This window comes from Bos taurus, chromosome 9, assembly GCF_002263795.3.
Source record: "Bos taurus isolate L1 Dominette 01449 registration number 42190680 breed Hereford chromosome 9, ARS-UCD2.0, whole genome shotgun sequence".
Classification (NCBI taxonomy): Eukaryota; Metazoa; Chordata; class Mammalia; order Artiodactyla; family Bovidae; genus Bos; species Bos taurus.
Genome location: NC_037336.1, coordinates 14,847,546 through 14,869,768, shown reverse-complemented (window position 1 = coordinate 14,869,768; position 22,223 = coordinate 14,847,546). Strand labels below are relative to the sequence as shown.

General features: G+C 37.9%; 1 protein-coding gene across 1 annotated transcript in view; it reads left to right on the top strand.

Moving 5' to 3' along the window:
* The window catches only part of TMEM30A (transmembrane protein 30A), a 43,603-nt gene extending 23,617 nt beyond the window's left edge, over positions 1 to 19,986 (top strand). Inside the window, exons 2-7 of the mRNA NM_001075223.1 lie at positions 1,721 to 1,828; positions 7,153 to 7,260; positions 14,369 to 14,456; positions 15,468 to 15,611; positions 16,244 to 16,450; positions 19,309 to 19,986. Coding sequence (NP_001068691.1) covers positions 1,721 to 1,828; positions 7,153 to 7,260; positions 14,369 to 14,456; positions 15,468 to 15,611; positions 16,244 to 16,450; positions 19,309 to 19,502 — 849 coding nt within the window. The 3' untranslated portion in view covers positions 19,503 to 19,986. The remainder of the gene's footprint in view (positions 1 to 1,720; positions 1,829 to 7,152; positions 7,261 to 14,368; positions 14,457 to 15,467; positions 15,612 to 16,243; positions 16,451 to 19,308) is intronic.
* Positions 19,987 to 22,223: the final 2,237 nt, after the last annotated feature.

Below are 22,223 nucleotides of genomic sequence, written 5' to 3'. Positions count from 1 at the left end.
CACCTGAACTTCTCACCAACTGCTTATAAATGTGGGAGGTTCCTGTAACTTCTCTCAGGTTTCCCAAGTTGTTGCAATAACTCAGAACTCAGGGAAGTGCTAGACTTATAATTATACTTTTATTTAAAATCATATAAATCAGGATCAGCTAAACAAAGAGACATTTGGTGAGGTCTTGAATGCAGAGCTTCATGCACTCCTCCTCCCTGAGAATCGGGGCTTGTCAATGGGCTGACCAACCCAAAGCTCACCTGTGCTTTGGTGGCCAGTGTTTTTATTGGGATTCCATGATGAAGGCATGATGGATTAAACACTGGTGGCTCAGTTGGTAAAGAATCTTCCTGCAGTGCAGGAAACCCGGGTTCAATTCCTGGGTCAGGAAGATCCGCTGGAGAAGGGAATGGCAACCCATTCCAATATTCTTGCCTGGAGAATTCCATGGACAAAGGAGTCTGGTGGGCTATAGTCCATAGGATTGCAAAGAGTTGAACACGACTGAGCGACTAACACATGATTGAACTAAACCTCCAGCCTTCTCCCTCTTTCTAGAGTGTGGACTGGGCCAAAGTCCCTAGTCACATCTGGTCTTTCTGGTGACCAGCCCCCTACCTGTCCCATTGCCTTAGCACAAACTCGTGTGAATTAAGGGGCTTATCAAAAACAGACTCTGATCAGCATGGAAATTTTAAAGGACAAAATCACTGCAGATGGTGATTGCAGCCATGAAATTAAAAGCCGCTTACTCCTTGGAAGGAAAGTTATGATCAACCTAGATAGCGTATTCAAAAGCAGAGACATTACTTTGCCAACAAAGGTCCATCTAGTCAAGGCTATGGTTTTTCCTGTGGTCATGTATGGATGTGAGAGTTGGACTGTGAAGAAAGCTGAATGCCGAAGAATTGATGCTTTTGAACTGTGGTGTTGGAGAAGACTCTTGAGAGTCCCTTGGACTGCAAGGAGATCCAACCAGTCCATTCTGAAGGAGATCAGCCCTGGGATTCTTTGGAAGGAATGATGCTAAAGCTGAAACTCCCGTACTTTGGCCACTTCATGCGAAGAGTTGACTCATTGGAAAAGACTGTGATGCTGGGAGGGATTGGGGGCAGGAGGAGAAGGGGACGACAGAGGATGAGATGGCTGGATGGCATCACAGACTCGATGGACGTGAGTCTGGGTGAACTCCAGGAGTTGGTGATGGACAGGGAGGCCTGGTGTGCTTCGATTCATGGGGTTGCAAAGAGTTGGACACGACTGAGTGACTGAACTGAACTGAGCTGAACCAGGAACCCAGGACAGAGATAAAGCAGATTCTTAATTATCCAACACCAGGTTTTAAAAGTGGTAGCCCTTGAGAAACCTGATAGTTTTTTGTTTGCTTTATTTAATTTGAAAATATGCCATGGAAAGCTGAAATGACAGAAAAGTTGTTTAGACTTTATAGCTATTTAAAAGTTAATACATCATGCAGTTTGAATTTTGTATTTATGATTTTTGCATAAATGTGTTTCTTTGTGAAAAAGGAGAGATGAGCCAGTAGGATAACATAGGACCCTTTCCAGTTTTTACAGGCTCACACTGTCTAATAGATGACCTTATAAAAAGATCTTTTTCTGGACTGTGGTTGTTCTCTCAGACTCATTTTTCCATCTGATAGCAGATTATTTCAGAGTGTATTCACTTTCTCCAAGGAAGTATACTTAGTTATATTTTTCTCTTGCAGATTGATTATACCGGAACAGATCCTTCCAGTCCCTGTAATAAATGTTTGTCTCCGAATGTTACACCTTGTGTTTGTACCATTAACTTCACACTGGAACAGTCATTTGAGGTCTGTATTCTAAGTAATGTCTTAGAAAACCCATGCTTTAAAAAATATTGATATTAATTTTTTTTTACTAGTTATATTCTTGTTGAGATGTAGCTTTAATTTATTGAGAGTCAGTACACTTTTGAGGAAGATTATTTTGTTTAGTTAGCAAATTATGCTGTCTGATTATTAAATGCATTAATAGTTTATTCTAGTTAGTACTTTATAAGCAAAATTTGAAACCTGTTTCTGGAAAATTTTATAACTGTACAAATCACTTTTGTATCAATCTACATATGTTTGTATTTAAAAAATTATTGCTCAAACTGTTTTGACTACTTTTAATACCAACAGTTTTTACTTTAGAAAATACTAATTCTAATTTAGTATTTAGATTAAATACTAATATTTAGATTAAATTAGTATTCTAATATTTAGATTAAATATTTAGATTAAATTAGTATTCTAATACTAATTTAGAAAATACACATTTAATTGCATCATTTTTTAATCAGATCTGATGCTTTAACCCTTAACATAAGTGCAAACACTTAGTAAAACCTTATTGACAAGCAGTTAGAAAACTCTCCACAAGGTATGAGGTATGTGTGTGTGTGTGTGCACGCACACGTGTGGTCTGCGTGCCTTTTGCATTCACACTTAGCTGTCATTCTTGGAAACTGAGCCAGATGGTGAAGGACACACAGATTGAGAGTAGTCATGGCTAGACGAATTTATGCTCTCCTTTACCTGGAAATTGAAATTTAAAAAGTATTGTTTTATTCTTCAGGGAGCAAAACTACTTTAATACAGGCCAATTTTTTGGACTTTTGTAGCTATGCTTTAGATTTTCTTAAAGGTACTGAAGACTTTTGAAGTCCCCGGTAGATGGTTGCCATCTAGTGGTTATGGATGCTCTTGCACCGAGATAATGGACAATAAAGCTCTCTTTTTAAAAATTATAAAAATTATTAGGGAGAAGACAGGAATTTAATTATTTTGTTTTAGCAGAAGTAGCATTAATGTGTGGATGTGACTGGTGATAGTAGCAAGGTCCAATGCTGTAAAGAGCAATATTGCATAGGAACGTGGAATGTCAGGTCCATGAATCAAGGCAAATTGAAAGTGGTCAAACAAGTCGACATTCTAGGAATCAGCGAACTGAAATGGACTGGAATGGGTGAATTTAACTCAGATGACCATTATATCTACTACTGCGGGCAGGAATCCCTCAGAAGAAATGGAGTGGCCATCATGGTCAACAGAAGAGTCCGAAATGCAGTACTTGGATGCAATCTCAAAAACGACAGAATAATCTCTGTTCGTTTCCAAGGCAAACCATTCAATATCACAGTAATCCAAGTCTATGCCCCAACTGGTAATGCTGAAGAAGCTGAAGTTGAACGGTTCTATGAAGACCTACAAGACCTTTTAGAACTAACACCCAAAAAGATGTCCTTTTCATTATAGGGGACTGGAATGCAAAAGTAGGAAGTCAAGAAACACCTGGAGTAACAGGCAAATTTGGCCTTGGAATACGGAATGAAGCTGGGCAAAGACTAATAGAGTTTTGCCAAGAAAATGCACTGGTCATAACAAACACCCTCTTCCAACAACACAAGAGAAGACTCTATACATGGACATCACCAGATGGTCAACACTGAAATCAGACTGATTATATTCTTTGCAGCCAAAGATGGAAAAGCTCTATACAGTCAACAAAAACAAGATCGGGAGCTGACTGTGGCTCAGACCATGAACTCCTTATTACCAAATTCAGACTTAAATTGAAGAAAGTAGGGAAAACCAGTAGACCATTCAGGTATGACCTAAATCAAATCCCTAATGATTGTATAGTGGAAGTGAGAAGTAGATTTAAGGGCCTAGATCTGATAGATAGAGTGCCTGATGAACTATGGAATGAGGTTCGTGACATTGTAGAGGAGACAGGGACAAGACCATCCCCATGGAAAAGAAATGCAAAAAAGCAAAATGGCTGTCTGGGGAGACCTTACAAATAGCTGTGAAAAGAAGAGAAGTGAAAAGCAAAGGAGAAAAGGAAAGATATAAACATCTGAATGCAGAGTTCCAAAGAATAGCAAGAAGAGATAAAAAAAGCCTTCAGTGATGAATGCAAAGAAATAGAGGAAAACAACAGAATGGGAAAGACTAGGGATCTCTTCAAGAAAATCAGAGATACCAAAGGAACATTTCATGCAAAGATGGGCTCGATAAAGGACAGAAATGGTATGGACCTAATAGAAGCAGAAGAGATTAAGAAGAGGTGGCAAGAATACACAGAAGAACTGTACAAAAAAGATCTTCACGACCCAGATAATCACAATGGTGTGATCACTGACCTAGAGCCAGACATCCTGGAATGTGAAGTCAAGTGGATCTTAGAAAGCTCAACTGGAAAGTTGAGCTATTTCAAATCCTGAAAGATGATGCTGTGAAAGTGCTGCACTCAATATGCCAGCAAATTTGGAAAACTCAGCAGTGGTCACAGGACTGGAAAAGGTCAGTTTTCATTCCAATCCCAAAGAAAGGCAATGCCAAAGAATGCTCAGACTACCGCACAATTGCACTCATCTCACATGCTAGTAAAGTAATGCTCAAAATTCTCCAAGCCAGGCTTCAGCAATATGTGAACCATGAACTTCCTTATGTTCAAGCTGGTTTTAGAAAAGGCAAAGGAACCAGAGGTCAAATTGCCAACAGCCACTGGATCATAGAAAAAGCAAGAGAGTTCCAGAAAAACATCTATTTCTGCTTTATTCACTATGCCAAAGCCTTTGACTGTGTGGATCACAATAAACTGTGGAAAATTCTGAAAGAGATGGGAATACCAGACCACCTGATCTGCCTCTTGAGAAATTTGTATGCAAGTCAGGAAGCAACAGTTAGAACTGGACATGGAACAACAGACTGGTTCCAAGTAGGAAAAGGAGTTCATCAAGGCTGTATATTGTCACCCTGTTTATGTAACTTATATGCAGAGTGCACCATGAGAAATGCTAGACTGGAAGAAACACAAACTGGAATCAAGATTGCCGGGAGAAATATCAATAACCTCAGATATGCAGATGACACCACCCTTATGGCAGAAAGTAAAGAGGGAATTCTAAAGCCTCTTGATGAAAGTGAAAGTGGAGAGTGAAAAAGTTGGCTTAAAGCTCAACATTCAGAAAACGAAGATCATGGCATCTGGTCCCATCACTTCATGGGAAATAGATGGGGAAACAGTGGAAGCAGTGTCAGACTTTATTTTTCTGGGCTGCAAAATCACTACAGATGGTGAGTGCAGCCATGAAATTAAAAGACGCTTACTCCTTGGAAGGAAAGTTATGACCAACCTAGATAGCACATTCAAAAGCAGAGATATTACTTTGCCAACAAAGGTCCATCTAGTCAAGGCTCTGGTTTTTCCTGTGGTCATGTATGGATGTGAGAGTTGGACTGTGAAGAAGGCTGAGTGCCGAAGAATTGATGCTTTTGAACTGTGGTGTTGGAGAAGACTCTTGAGAGTCCCTTGGACTGCAAGGAGATCCAACCAGTCCATTCTGAAGGAGATCAGCCCTGGGATTTCTTTGGAAGGAATGATGCTCAAGTTGAAACTCCAGTACTTTGGCCACCTCATGCGAAGAGTTGACTCATTGGAAAAGACTCTGATGCTGGGAGGGATTGGGGGCAGGAGGAGAAGGGGACGACAGAGGATGAGATGGCTGGATGGCATCACTGACTCAATGGACGAGTCTCAGTGAACTCCAGGAGTTGGTGATGGACAAGGCGGCCTGGCGTGCTGCGATTCATGGGGTTGCAAAGAGTCGGACACGACTGAGCGACTGATCTGATCAGAAAACATCAGAAAAGTTTTATTTTTTTTAATGTGATAGACAAGCTATAAAGATGCATTGCTGCTACTGCTGCTAAGTCGCTTCAGTCGTGTCCAACTCTGTGTGACCCTGTAGACGGCAGCCCGCCAGGCTCCGCTGTCCCTGGGATTCTCCAGGCAAGAATACTGGAGTGGGTTGCCATTTCCTCCTCCAATGCATAAGTGGAAAGTGAAAGTGAAGTCGCTCAGTCATGCAGTCATGTCTGACCCTCAGCGACCCCATGGACTGCAGCCCACCAGGCTCCTCCGTCCATGGGATTTTCCAGGCAAGAGTACTGGAGTTGGGGTGCCTTTGCCTTCTTCAAAGATGCATTAAGTTCTGCTTTTGTCAAAACAGGCAGAATTAAAGACATGGAAGAGACTTACAATGATTTGGAAGCTCTATTAGTGTCCTCTCCCATTCAGAAACACTTAGGGTTTCAGAACTTTTTTCCACAAAGGTGATTGTCCTCAGATTCATTTTTTTGTGGGTTCTGTGTTCTTTCACAAGCCCAAATTTGAATTGGACTAAAACCTTTTCAGAGAACAGAAATCAGCCAACAAAATAAATGAATAAATTAAAAAAAAGGTTTATATGTAAATATTTATATAGACTGAAAAAATTGGCATACTTGACATTCAAAAATCAAGCCTTGAATAAATGATTGTGTATATGAAAACAGCAAATCAGATAAAGCAAAAGTTATTGAAATCCTTTTTCTTTTCTGAATTCCTTTTAATCAAGGATGGATTACAGATTGTAGAAGTAGCAATGAGAAAGGAGAAAATAGCTAATGTTTTTGCCACCTCCAAAATTCTTAGTCATTTAAGATGACTACATGGCATCTTCTAAATAATTATAGTGTATATAGGTTACTCTTCTTTCCTAGGATTTTTCCAAGTTGACTCCATTGCATACATTAAAGTATTTTGCTTGATTATTATAAAATGACTTATCTTTATAATTATAAATTCATTCATTATTAATATTACATAGTATCCTGTTGAAGAATGTACTATGTCCCAATTCAGGTTCAACATTTATTTTGAGCAATAAATGAAAGCTTGACAATTATATCTTTGAAAAGTTGATGCTAGTTGGGTAAAGACCAATCTGAATTACAGAAAAAATTTTAAAAAGTTATTTATAGATTTTAATTGGAAGATAATTACTTTGCAATTTAAAATTGAAAGTAGATCAAACTAGGCTAATAGATTTCATGAGAGCTTTTCTATTTGTTTGTTTTAATGTAAATAGATATCTTTGAGGTCTTTCAGGGTATTTCAGAGTTTACTCTTGGATTTTTTGGAGCATGCTTTCTTTAACTTTATTTCTAGTTCTGGCAGAATTCACCCCAGTACCTGTTTTAAGTTATCAATGTTCTGAACTAGTCCAAATTACATAGTTTTTATGTATGCATGAAACTTTATACTTAATAGTTTTATATGAACATTTTTCCCCTTTCTCTAGGGCAATGTATTTATGTATTATGGACTGTCTAATTTCTATCAAAACCATCGTCGCTATGTGAAATCGCGAGATGATGGTCAGCTAAATGGAGATCCTAGTGCTTTGCTTGTAAGTAAAGTGATAGAACATGAAACTGGTGTTTCAATGACTAAGAACATGTGATAATTGTGTTCTTTCATTTCAGTGAGATCTGGCAATTCTCATTTCAATAAGAAATGATAGATATTAAAATGTTAAATGAAATTAAAATATTGCTTGTCATTTTTCCTTTGTTCAGTGAGTGTTTTAGTTAAAATTTTTTTCTCTGGAATTTGGACAGATTCATGATTTCTTGCAGCCAGAGGATGTGTTACTACCTGCTTGTTTCTCATAGTATCGAGATTTTTGCTTTGTTAACTCCCTGGCCTCAGCTATAAAGAAGCTGCCTGCTAATGCAGGAGACACCCGTTCCACCTCCTGGGTTGGGAAGATCTCCTTGAGAAGGAAATGGCAACCCACTCGAGTATTCTTGCCTGGGAAATCCCATGGGTAGAAGAGTCTTAGTTTAGTTCAGTTGTTCAGTCGTGTCTGACTTTTTGCAACCCAATGGACTGTAACACACCAGGCTTCCCTATCCATCACCAACTCCCAGAGCTTGCTCAAACTCATGTCCATTGAGTCGGTGATGCCATCCAACCACCTCTCCTCTGTCGTCCACATCTCCTCCTGCCCTCAATCTTTCCCAGCATCAGGGTCTTTTCCAGTGAGTCAGTTCTTCCCATCAGGTGGCCAGAATATTGGAGTTTTAGCTTCAGAATCAGCCCTTTCAATGAATACTCAGGACTGATTTCCTTTAGGATGGACTGGTTGGATCTTCTTGCAGTCCAAGGGACTCTCAAGAGTCTTCTCCAACACTGCAGTTCAAAAGCATCAATTTTTGTGCACTCAGCTTTCTTTATATTCCAACTCTCACATGCATACATGACTACTGGAAAAACCGTAGCTTTGACTAGACAGACCTTTGTTGGCAAAGGTAATGTTTCTGCTTTTTAATATGCTGTCTAGGTTAGTCATAGGTTTCCTTCCAAGGAAAGCTCTGCCTTTTAATTTCATGGCTGCAGTCACCATCTGCAATGATTTTGGAGCCCCCAAAATAAAGTCTGTGACTATTTCCATTGTTTCCCTATCTCTTTGCCATGAAGTAATGGGACCGGATGCCATGATCTTCGTTTTCTGAATGTTGAGCTTTAAGCCAACTTTTTCACTCTCCTTTTTCACTTTCATCAAGAGGCTCTTTAGTTCTTCACTTTCTGCCTTAAGAGTGGTATCATCTGCGTGTCTGAGGTTATTGATATTTCTCCTGGAAGTCTTGATTCCAGCTTGTGCTTTGTCCAGCCCAGCATATCACATGATATACTCTTCATGTAAGTTAAATAAGCAGGGTGACAATATACAGACTTGATGTACTCCTTTCCCGATTTGGAACTAGTCCATTGTTCCATGTCCATTTCTAACTGTTGCTTCTTGATCTGCATACAGATTTCTCAGGAGGCAGGTAAGGTGGTCTGGTATTCCCATCTATTTAAGAATTTTTTGACAGTTTATTGTGATCCACACAGTCAAAGACTTTGGCTTAGTCAATAAAGCAGAAGTAGATATTTTTCTGGAACTCTCATGCCTTTTCAGTGATCCAGCAGATGCTGGCAATTTGATCTCTGGTTCCTCTGCCTTTTCTGAATCCAGCTTAAACATCTGGAAGAACACATTTTATGTACTGTTGAAGCCTGGCTTGGAGAATTTTGAGCATTACTTTACTAGCATGTGAGATGAGTGCAATTGTGCGGTAGTCTGAGCATTCTTTGGCATTGCCTTTCTTTGGGATTGGAATGAAAACTCACCTTTTCCAGTCCTGTGGCCACTGCTGAGTTTTCCAAATTTGCTGGCATATTGAGTGCAACACTTTCACAACATCATCTTTTACGATTTGAAATAGCTCAACTGGAATTCCATCATCTCCACTAGCTTTGTTCGTAGTGATGCTTCCTAAGGCCCACTTGACTTCGCATTCCAGGATGTCTGGCTCTAGGTGAGTGATCACACCATTGTGATTATAAGGGTCATGAAGATCTTTTTTGTACAGTTCTTCTGTGTATTCTTGCCACCTCTTCTTAATATCTTCTACTTCTGTTAGGTCCATACCATTTCTGTCCTTTATTGAGCCCATCTTTGCATGAAATGTTCCCTTGATATCTCTAATTTTTTCTAAGATATCTCTAGTCTTTCCCGTTCTATTGTTTTCCTCTATTTCTTTGCATTGATCACTGAAGAAGGCTTTCTTATCTCTCCTTGCTATTCTTTGGAACTCTGCATTCAGATGGGTATATCTTTCCTTTTCTCCTATGCCTTTAGCTTCTCTTATTTTCTCAGCTATCTGTAAGGCCTTCTCAGACAACTATTTTGCCTTTTTGCATTTCTTTTTCTTGGGGACGGTCTTGATCACTGCCTCCTGTACAATGTCATGAACCTCCGTCCATAGTTCTTCAGGCACTCTGTCTATCAGATCTAATCCCTTGAATCTATTTGTCACTTCCACTGTATAATCGTAAGGGATTCTGGTCATACCTAAATGATCTAGTGGTTTTCCCTACTTTCTTCAATTTAAGTCTGAATTTGGCAATAAGGAGTTCATGATCTGAGCCACAGTCAGCTCCTGGTCTTGTTTTTGCTGACTGTATAGAGCTTCTCCATCTTTGGCTGCAAAGAATATAATCAGTCTGATATCGGTATTGACCATCTGATAATGTCCATGTGTAGAGTCTCCTCTTGTGTTGTTCGAAGAGGGTGTTTGCTATGACCAGTGCGTTCTCATGGCAGAACTCTGTTAGCCTTTGCCCTGCTTCATATTGTACTCCAAGGCCAAATTTGCCTGTTACTCCAGGTATCTCTTGACTTCCTACTTTTGCATTCCAGTCCCCTGTAATGAAAAGAACATCTTTTTTGGGTGTTAGTTCTAGAAGGTCTTGTAGGTCTTCATAGAACCGTTCAACTTCAGCTTCAGCATTACTGTTTGGGGCATAGACTTGGTTTACTGTGATATTGAATGGTTTGTCTTGGAAACAAACAGAGATCATTCTGTCATTTTTGAGATTGTACCCAAGAACTGCATTTTAGACTTAAAAGAGCCTGGTGGGCTACAGTCCATGGGGTTGTAAAGAGTTGGACATGACTTAGCGACTAGATAACAAAAGCGACAGTCAGTTTGTAATGGAATTTTGATGGATGTAGCATTCTGGGAATATAATTTGTTCTGTTTGGGTTTATTCATTATTATTATACTGGGTAGGAATATGTAAATAAACTACTTTTAATTTCTGAGATTATGTTTTAAAATCAAACATGTTTGCTCTTTGTTTTTTACCCTGCTGCTGCTAAGTCACTTCAGTCGTGTCCGACTCTGTGTGACCCCATAGACGGCAGCCCACCAGGCTCCCCCATCCCTGGGATTCTCCAAGCAAGAACACTGGAGTGGGTTGCCATTTCCTTTTACCCTGTGGGACACCTAAGTACTAAAATCCAAAGGGGGTGGGTTACTGAAAAACTGTCTGAGGAGCTTTTTGAAAATAGAGAGTCCAGAATTCTAAGTCTTTCATGTCTACGTCTACAGGGTTGGAGCTCTAAAATGTCTGTTTTTAACAAGCTCCCCTTGTGATGCTCAGCCCGGTTTGGCAACCTGTGGACTAGGTGATCTTGGGTTCCTGACTGTTGTTCAGCTTTCCATAGTAGTGGTTGGTGCCCAGGTATTTTATATTATTGCTGCCAGTGCAGCAAGCCTTAGGAGTCCCACAGTAATTTAAGGATCTCTTAAAACAGTGACTGTTAGAATGCATCTTAGAACCATATTGGGACCAGAATGGTCCTGGTAAATGTATAATTGCCCTTGGTTATCCTTCCCAGTTTTATTGCTATTTCCTGATGTTTGGGATTTTAAGAAATAATAAGTTTATTAAAGATTCCAGTTAGGTCTGTAATAGTTTGCAGTCCATGTGGGGGTTTATGTTGTTAGATCCACAAGTCCAGAGAAGGTGATGTTCCGTGAGACACACCAGGTACTCAGAATTTGTCGATTGGGATCATAGATTGGGTGTGTGTTGAAAGACCCAGAAGTGGTGGTTTATTTACAGTTCTTTTATGTAGATACACTCTTCACAGAGGACAAAAGAAACTGAGATTCTTTTCTTCCGATCTTCAAGCAAAGTTTTTCAACTAAACTTAGGATTTTTTTCTGTAAAGGGCCAATAGTAAACATTTTCAGCTTTGCAGGTCATGTAGTCCATTGCAGCTACTCAGCTCTGCCATTTTAGAACGAAGGCAGCCATAGACAGTACTTAAGTGAATGGGTGTAGCTGTGTTCCAGTGAAGCTTTATTTACAAAAACAGGTCCTGGGCTGAATTTGGTTTGCAGCCTATCATTTATTGACCCCTGGACTAGACCAAAATATATGACTTAAGACCAGATGGCTCTCAAAAATTTTAAAGATGTTCAGAATAAACAGATTGAAGTCTAAGTTACTTAAAATTGTATGTAAGGCCCTTCACAATCTGATGTCAGCCTACCACTCTGGCCTTTTTGGTTTTATATTCTATCCTTAATGTACCTTTGGCTTGGCTGCCCTGGGCCATATACCAGTCCATTCTGAAGGAGATCAGCTCTGGGATTTCTTTGGAAGGAATGATGCTAAAGCTGAAACTCCAGTACTTTGGCCACCTCATGTGAAGAGTTGACACATTGGAAAAGACTCTGATGCTGGGAGGGATTGGGGGCAGGAGGAGAAGGGGACGACAGAGGATGAGATGGCTGGATGGCATCACTGACTATGTGGATGTGAGTCTCAGTGAACTCCGGGAGCTGGTGATGGACAGGGAGGCCTGGCGTGCTGCGATTCATGGGGTCGCAAAGCGTCGGACACGACTGAGCGACTGAACTGAACTATGCCTGGTGACACACGTAATCTGCCCATTTTGACATTTACATTTCATTTGTCTAGATTGTGGTTTTTACTCTTTTCCTGGAGGTCCCCTCATCTCAGGCCTGCTGTTTAGTGTCTCTGGATGCAAAATAACTTCTTTCTGTGTGTACTTCATTCATACTGTGTTCATACTTCATTTCATACTTTACTTAACACAGTCTCCCCATATCATCCACTCTCTGTCTTCCTTTCCAGGCCGTTCCAGCAGTTCTACGTAACTGCTAGAGTGATCTTTAAAAAAACATGAATACCATTTCTCTGCCTAAAACCTTTCAGTGGTTTGTTCACTCAGGATGATCTGAGCTGTGCACGACGCTCCGGTCTTATCGTTTTCTTTATTGCCCATACTCTTAACTACGTTCCCCCTTGACTTTCTCAGAGATACCAGGTTCTTTCTAAATGGCGTGTACTGTTCTCTTTGCTTCAGGCTCTCTTCTACATGTTCTTCACGTGGCTGTCTCCTACTTTCTTCAGGTCTTAACTTTGATGAGAAAGACTTCCCCGTATCATTTATTTACTTATCTTCTGTCTTCCCAACCATACTGCAAGCCCATGAGAGCAGGGAGCATGACTTTCTTTAATCACCATGTACCAAGTACCTCTACAGTGCCTAACACATGAGAGGCATTTAATAAATATATATGGAATAAATATAGACGCTTTTGTCATGGCTCTCATTTCATATTATAGTTGGTTGTGTTTGGGTTTGTTTCCCTTGTTACATTGTGAGCTGCTGAAAAGCAGAGACTTTTTTTTCTTTCATTTATCCCTTTCTAGCACCTTTCATGGTATGTGGTACATGTTAGGTACTCAGTAAATGGTTTTTCTAAGGCAGTTACTACAAGTATGTAACATTGCTTAGTTCAGTACCTGATGACTAGGTTGTGAATATTTCCTTTCTTTTAAACCTTCTTCAGTAATTTAGTAGCTAGAAGACAGTTCTTCAGGACTCAAGTCCACCATCTCCTCTCTTTGCTGGTTTTCTAAATGAAGTTGCTATTCCACTCCCTCCCTTGCCCCCCAAGAGTTTAGTGGTTACAATATATATATGTCACACTGAGAGTTTATTTACCTTTTTTCCTTGAAATCACAGTTTTCATCAAAACAGTCAAATAATAATAGGCTAATTATATATTGTTTATCTTCATGGCCTTAGAATAACTTTATGAATGTAGATGGCATAGGGACTGAAAAGCTGAGAAGTCAAATATTAAGGAGACTTTATGAGATTCCCTGCCACATTTCTTTAATCTTCTCCTGTCTTTTTCACTCCTGTAGTTCTTTTTCCAATGAGAATGTAGATATAAGACAACATTGGCGATAGTGGAGTAGCCCTAGGATGCTAGGTTCTAGTTAATTTCAAACTGAGACTATCTTGCTTTGTTTATGTGTTTTGAGACATGGCCTAATGTGGCCTTGGAATTACAGAATAACTCAGACATATACCTCATGTTAGACTTGGTAGAATCTCTAGATTAACTACAAATTACATGTTTCCTTGAGATCTTCACTAGGGACTAAATCAAAACTGAATCTGGAGGACAGGTGTATTGCTGTTTGCCTTACCAACATGTTTGTTTTCTTTAACCTGGATGCACAATTTAGAGAAGACTGCTATATTCTGGGACTTCTTTTCCTTCCTTCTCTCCAGTCAGCCAACTCTCTTCCCTGCTCTGCCTTCCTTCTTTCCACAGGATTTAATTTGGGGATTTAACTCCAAACTACAGAATTTGAAATTATCTAGTTGAACATGTTCTTTTTGTAAGTCAGGCCCAGATAAATCAAGGGACTTGCCTGAAGTTACACAGTACATTAGTTGGAACTAGAAGCTCCAGTCTTACTTCCAGTTTAAGATTCCCTTCATTACGTTATAGCTGGATTGACGATAGATGGCTTCTTAATTTTTCTTGGGTCGAAAACTGTTTGTAGTTACGATTTCTGTGTTGGTATGAAGATGTTTTAAAATTTCTTTTTGACATGTATCTGTGTAACAAAATATGTGCAAATGTTAGAAAGCAATAATATTAAGGAATATATTTTGCATAGTTAAATGTGGTATTGTTTATAATCTGTCTCTAGTATGACACTCTGTATGCATTGCAAATAAGAAATATGTAGGCATTGAATTTTTAATCAGTAACTAGGGCTAGCTGATAGTTCTCTCAGAGGCCTGGGTAATAATATCTCTCTTCTTTCCTTTTGAATATCAGAATCCCAGTAAGGAGTGTGAGCCTTATCGAAGAAATGAAGACAAACCAATTGCTCCTTGTGGGGCTATAGCCAACAGCATGTTTAATGGTATGATATAGAGATAAACAAAGATTATATATATTATGCTATAGTTAGGAATATTTGTATAATCTTACAGAGACAAGAATGGACTTAGCAACTGAACAGGAACATGAAATTGTAAAATTCAACAGCTTTAAGATAAATACATAATATTAGTTTTGCAGTGGGATATTGGAATGCTTTATGACTTTCTTTTGTGAATTCTTATATTTTAAGAATTTATGTCTCTGAGAAGAAAGAAGCAGAGACAGTCTGCTACTTCTGGTTTCACATATGATAAACTAACTTTGAATACTTATACCACTAAAAAGGGGCTACAGCACTGTCTGATATGAATATAATATGAACCATAAATGTGAGACATGTATATAATTTTAAGTTTTCTGATAGTCACATTAAAAACAATAAAACCAAGTTAAATTAACTTTAATAATATTTTATTAAACTCAGTATGCCCCAGATATTATCATTTCAGCATGTAAGTGATGTTCAGTATATAGTTATTAGTGAGATATTTTATATACTAATTTTTTATATAAAATCTTTGATGTATATTATATCCTTACAAAACATATTCATTTGGACAGGCATTAATTTCAAGAGCTCTGTAGCAATATAGCCAGGGATTACCATGTTGAACAGTGCAGATATAGAATTTGGTTAAGCTAGAAGCTATTTAGCAATGTGTGTTTTTTTTTTAAAGAATAGGAGAGGCAGATTTACCTTGCAACTTGTTTTATTTGTGTTAATATTAAAACATTTGACCTTACCACATATCAGCTAGCCATGTAGGAAAATGACTTGGAACTGTATTGAGGGAAGGCAAGTTCATCTAGGATCACAAAGTTACCATAGTTAATTCACATGTAAATAACCAAGAGCAGATGCACATCATGTGCCTGCTTTGTTAAAACTGCTTTGGGGAGCAAATACCAGATCCTCATTTCTCATGGAGTAAAGCTGTTACTGTGGATTTTCAGTAGATGTTTAGTAATATCTCTCTTTTCTTGTGTCCAGATACACTAGAATTGTTTCAGGTTGGCAATGCATCTGATCTTACGCCTATTCCTTTGAAAAAGAAAGGTATTGCTTGGTGGACAGATAAAAATGTAAAATTCAGAAATCCCCCTGGAACAGATCCCTTAGAAGAACGATTCAAAGGTAAAGTATTACTGTTATCGCTTAAAACATAATCTAGGTATTTTAATGAAATACCTAAAATTTTCTGTCTTCAGGATCTTAAAAAAGTTTATGGTTTTTTAAAAACAACTTTTCTTCCTGTCAAGTTAGGGAAAATATGTAGCATTTTCTAACGTTTTAAAATTCTAAAGGAAACATATACTGTTCATCTTGAATTTCTCTGGTATTTTCTTATGTGTTTCAGCTATAATCTTTTAAAGTTGTAACAAAGTTTATTTTAAACAAGTATTTATTTAAAATTTATAAGTCCAAATTTTTTTTTCTTTGCCTCCTTTATTCCATAATGTAATGTTTCTTACCATTACATCTTTGCATTAAGTCATCTGCCTTTTGGTACATACTCAGTAGCCTACTTTTAGTAATCTCTTGAGATATCAGTCAAATCTTTGTAATTATTTGTTAAGGTTTTATGTGAGGAATTGATTTCTCTTTAGATTTTAAGACTTAGAATATGACTATATTTCTATTTTTGCACGTAGGGAAAATATTCATATTGTGTATCTTTGTTTTATCAGAGTATGACTTTTTATTGAAACTCTTAATAAAACGGAATATTTTGTCTCCCCATTCCACTCCCATCTCTCCTGTTTAAGGCACAACAAAGCCAGTAAACTGGGTTAAACCAGTTTACATGTTGGATTCTGACGAAGATAATAATGGCTTCATAAATGAGGATTTTATTGTTTGGATGCGTACTGCAGCATTACCTACTTTTCGTAAGTTATATCGTCTTATAGAGCGGAAAAATGATTTACATCCAACATTACCAGCTGGACGATACTATTTGAATATCACATACAGTATCCTTTTTTGGCCATGTACACAGATTCAAAGAATTTGAAAGGAGTATAGTCCAACTTTGTCTGTTATGTGGCATGCTACTTTGTACTTTAGTTTTGTTCACTGCATTTTTGTAAGAGTATGTGTATATGTATGAGAAAGTCTCTTTTAACTTGTTTCTTCCAGAAACATATTTAATTTTTATATACTTTGGACTAGAATTCAAGCATCTTATTTGGTGAAAAAGTGATCAGGGGTTCCCATATTACTTAGTAAAGTATTTAAAATGTAGTGCTAGATTTATTAATAAGTTAGATATTTTTACAAGAGAGATTGAGTTTAATACAAAGGCTAGTAAGTATACCTAGTGCTTAGCAAATAAGTATTGGTGGTAGTGGGCTGTTTCAATATTTTTTTTTTTCAAAAATTTTTTTAGATATTAAAAATTAATGAATGTGTTACTTCATATCAACATAATTATTTATAATGATTCTTTTTACAGTACCAAAGCATTTTTATCATTAGCTGTATTGTTCTACCTTAATAATTTAGGCAGACTTTTAAGTGCTGATAAATACCATTTATTTCATCCTAACTCTATGTCAGTTATATTAAATACTCTGCATATATTATTTATTTCAAGCATTGTGAATCATCTCCATATTGTAGACAAGAATACAGGAACACAGAGCCTTTAAATAACTTATCTGAGATTACACAAGTAGTAGAAAAATTGGGATTCGGAATCAAGCTGCTGACTCCAAAGGCTGTTGACTTTACCATCAACCACAACTGTAGGCTGCACCCCTGGCTGGTTCAATCAAGTAGTCAGACCTGTCCATATCAGCCTGGGTGCAGAGTCTTTTCTAAGCTAGAAATATTGGGCACTAACTTTTATTTAATCTCTAGCCCATTGCTTGTATATATCATGGATGAAAATAGCTCAGATATTAGCATTTAAGTGTTTGCTGATGATCTTACATTTTTGATTTTTCATAACCCAAATTATGATTCATGGGGTCGCAAAGAGTCGGGCACGACTGAGCGACTGAACTGAACCCAAATTAGCTATAAATACATATTTTCAGTTTAGATTAATAAATGGTTGAATTAATAGACCTCATTTCAAAGTAAAGATCTATTTGGATCCTTAGTGGTTTGATTTTACACCTCAACACACACCTGAGCGTGACCTGATAGTGACAGACTGAAAGTGTCCAAGTTTTTGAAACTCTGCCTACATAGCAGCAGTTTTAGACAAACAGACTAAATTTAGGTGCTGGTAGAGAGAATAATTGGAGAAGGAAATGGCAGCCCACTCCAGTGTTCTTGCCTGGAGGATCCCAGGGATGGCGGAGCCTGGTGGGCTGCCGTCTGTGGGGTCACACAGAGTCGGACACGACTGAAGCGACTTAGCAGCAGCAGCAGAGAGAATAATCTTGAGGCTGTAGCCAAAGTAGAGGGCAGCCTGCAGCCTACAGCACAAGAAAGGGAAGGCTTTGGAGCACTCAGGGTTTCTTACGTTACGTTAAGTCACTTCAGTCGTGTCCGACTCTCTGCGACCCCATAGACAGTAGCCTACCAGGCTCCCCCGTCCCTGGGATTCTCCAGGCAAGAACACTGGAGTGGGTTGCCATTTCCTTCTCCAATGCATGAAAGTGAAAAGTGATAGTGAAGTCGCTCAGTCGTGTCCGACTCTTAGCCACCCCATGGACTGTAGCCTACTAGGCTCCTCCGTCCATGGGATTTTCCAGGCAAGAGTGCTGGAGTGGGGTGCCATTGCCTTCTCTGCAGGGTTTCTTAGTTGACAGATAATCTGCACCAAGAAAACTGTTAGGAGAAATGTAGTCTTTTGAAAATCAGTAAGACAGAAATGAGACCTGCAAAACATCAAGGGTTGATTATCAAAACTGAGTCTAAGGTGGAAACTAGATATTAGAATTAAGGTATAAGCCCCCTTTTTAGAGTTGGGATATTGAGAGACTAGCTTGGGTGATTTGATACCACATCCCATAGAGTATTGGGTTAGTTAGAACTCATAATCATTCCTGGCTTGGGTTGCGATTGATTTAAGAACTAGTAGAGCTGAGCCTCCCATTGGAGTCACAGGGCCTGTCTTCCAGGCTGGGGAGCTACAGAAGCTGGAGAAACAGATGGGAACTCTCACACTTGACTCAAAAGATGCGTCTGAAGAAGTTGTGAACCTTTAGCTTAGGGACTTAGTTCTGTCTTCTTCTCTGCCCTAACTCTTGCCAGAATCCTGGAATTTGTCCATGGATGTAGCTCATCCAGTATGTTGATGTCCCATTTCTTCCTTCATTTCCACTCTGTTTTAGCCATTGACTCTGTGTCACACTGAGTTTTCTCATTGCTCCAAGTCCGCCATATAAAACTTCAGTGCCATGCTTTTTGTCTTGTGCTGCGTCCTTCCACCTTCTCAGAACGACACTCTTGCTACACATGCGTTTTGAGCTCATTGCTCAAAAAGTGCCCCAGTCCCTTCATTCTTCCTGTTTCTCCTGGTCTGTCAACCTCGTTTTCCTCTATGGGTTTCATTGCTGTTTATCTGAAATATTTTTTTTTCACATTACAGGCCTTTTACCCCTTCTGTGTAATGAGAACAGAAATATCTGAGAAATTACATAACTCTTAAATTTAGTTGCTTTTGCTTGTAAACTATATTGGCTTCTACTACTAACAGTTTGTGAAATCAATCCTTTAGGGTAATAATTGTATAATTATTTTGTGATTTAGAACATATGAGTAAGGTATCTATCATAGAATTATACCAATGAATTACAAGGAATTAAATGCCAACTTAAGTTATATTTTAAACACCAAGTAACAAGACATGGATGTCTTCCTATACACTCTTCAGATTACCCTGTACATTCATTTGATGGACGGAAGCGGATGATCTTGAGCACCATTTCATGGATGGGAGGAAAAAATCCATTTTTGGGGATTGCTTACATCACTATTGGATCCATCTCCTTTCTTCTGGGAGTTGTACTGCTAGTAATTAATCATAAATATAGAAACAGTAGTAATACTGCTGACATTACCATTTAATTTTATATTCTGAAAACAAATTTACTGCATGTGCATCAAGGCCAGTCCTATTCAACCTAGCTTTCAAATGCTGATGTTCTGGTTAGTATGTCATTTTTGAAGTTGGCACATAACATTTTTTAAAAAGCAGTCTTTGTCTTCTGCTTCTTCCTTATGGATGACTTATGAAAATATATGACGGGTATAAAACAGATTAGCTATACTGATCATATCAACACTGTAACTGTTGAAATGGCATTATGATGTTTCTTTTTTGTTGGGACAGGCTGTGTGATGCATAGAGCCTCTTTCATGTGAAATGCGTCTGCTGCTTATATGTTTATGCTGTGTTGATGATAATATATTGACATATGATACTGTATATGTGTGCCTGTTGTGTGAAGAACGGGATTACAAGATGTATGAGTATAACGACTTGCTAACCTTTCAGGATCCAGAGTTACAAAAAGATGAAGACCAAATCTAAATAAAACACTTCATCATTTTCATGTGTCGTGTGTAAAGGCTTAAAGTACCATCTTTGTTGAGGTGATTCCTGTATTCAGCTTATCCAGTACAATTGTCAAGCTTAGATTTGATTTCAAAGGACATGCTTAACCTGGCTAGCATAGGAATTAATGCTCGTGTCTGAAGAGGTCAGGTGGGTCTCAGGAGAATTTAAAATTCCACTTCCCATTTTGGCTAAGATGTTGCAGTCAGGAAACTCATCTTGCTGTTTTTACACGTGACCATTTCCCTTGAAGCTTACACTTCATCAGGGATCCAAGAATATAGGTGAGAGGGGAAAACTTCTTGGCAGACCTTGTCTTCTGTCTCAACTATAAACCAGGTATAAATGTTCAAAGGAGACTGTTTCATTCTTGTGGTATTTAACATTCAGAAATTTGCTTCAGCATTGGAAATACCTCAAGCTGTTTTTAATTTGCAGGTAAGTGTTTTGACCTAAGTACTAATATTATATTTCTGAGGTTTTAGAAAACAGTAACCTTTATTTCCTCTATATTTCATCCAGTTTTTACATGTAGGTCAAATGTGGATGTGTACGGACATTCTCTTTAGTTATGGCACCAATTGTTTTGGTTGGTTTTTCTCAGACGTACTTTCAAAAGAAATTCTTTAAATTTCCTAATTAAATTCTGGAGATTTCGGAGTATGTACACGGTAAATTATAATATATATGCTTGAAGTTATTTTATTTTCTATTAACTGGAATTATTTTTAATATTCCTTCTTGAATAAATGCTGTAATTTGTTTGCTATGGAACTGATTCTTGAATGTAAACTTATTTTTTCACATGCATGAAATGTATGTCTTAATCAGAGGTGGCTTAACTGCATTGAAATGGCTATTTTTTTTAAACTGAAATAACTCATATGTTTGTATAGAAAAATGCCTGTTTGAATTAAGAGTTTGTAATGGTTTCCTTTGGTTATATGTTAAATCAAAAGGTCTGTGTAATGTATCAATTTTGACTACATTTTTAAAAAAAAATAATGTAATGGTAATAGTAGAAATGTGCCACACTTAAGTTTTGTACAATATGAAATTCAGTTAAAAGAACTTGTGGTTCATACTTAACAGAATATTACTTGCATGAAGTACTTAATGTTTGGTTATCCTGAAGTTTCTGAGTGCATAGGGTATTCTTTGTGTAAAACTATGTTTTTGTCAGTCGTTCAGAATATGGTTATTTATTCTGATAATTGACCCTCTTGCACATGGCAGTGTATTTTCTGGGATATATCAGTAGGGGAGAGGGCTTCTGCCAGTATTTGCAGGTTGAGTTTGTGCTGTTTAAGAAGGACTGACTGCCATCCTGCATCTCTTTTTCTAACTGGGGGACCAGGATTGCCGCTACAGAAAAGTCGAAGAGCCTCTCCAACCTTTTGTCATCTGTGGTGAAGATGGAATCTTAAAATATATTTGGAGTTTTATCTGTTTTTACAAATACATTGATGGCCTAAGTTCTCCCTTGTCTGCTGCCATTTGAGTTGTAAGGGATTCCTGTTGCTAAATACGAAGAATGTGGAACACTCATATGGCCTCTGTGACTGGGGGAAGGAAGGAAAACATTTCTTTCTTATGGGCTTTATGCTCACTTTTGGAAACACCAATGTCATACTCAGCTTTCAAAGAATCAGAATGCATTTTAAGACAACTAGGTTGAGTAGAAGGCATTGAAGAATACATTAACTTGCTGGAAATAATTGTGATATATGAAGTTCCCAATTGATGGAATTATTTAATATGTAAAGACTAAGAAATTTCTTTGAAATCATAAAGCAGTTTAAAAATAAATTGGTAAAAATAACTGTACTACCTAATAGAGAATTATTCAACCAAGAGAAGAGTCAAGTGACTATTATTTGTTTATTGGTTAGTAACAGTTTATTTGTAAGCTTGATTATATTGAAAGATAACTTACTGTTAGTATATTCTGTATTAATAAAAATGAAAAATATTAATTTTGCTATGTTTAAGTGTCTTGCTAAAATAACAGTGCCCCAGTATTGTTGTTAATATTTAGCTCTAAATTTTAGCCCAAGCTCAATGAGTCCAGGTTTTAACATTTCCATGCCTAGATTTGATTGCCATCTGTATGTGTATTAGTCACTCTAACAGCATTAATTGCAAGATATATCTACACTACTGAGCAGCATCTTTTCTCCTTAGGAAGTGGTCAGAGTATAACCTCAGTTATAGGCAGACAGGCTAGATTT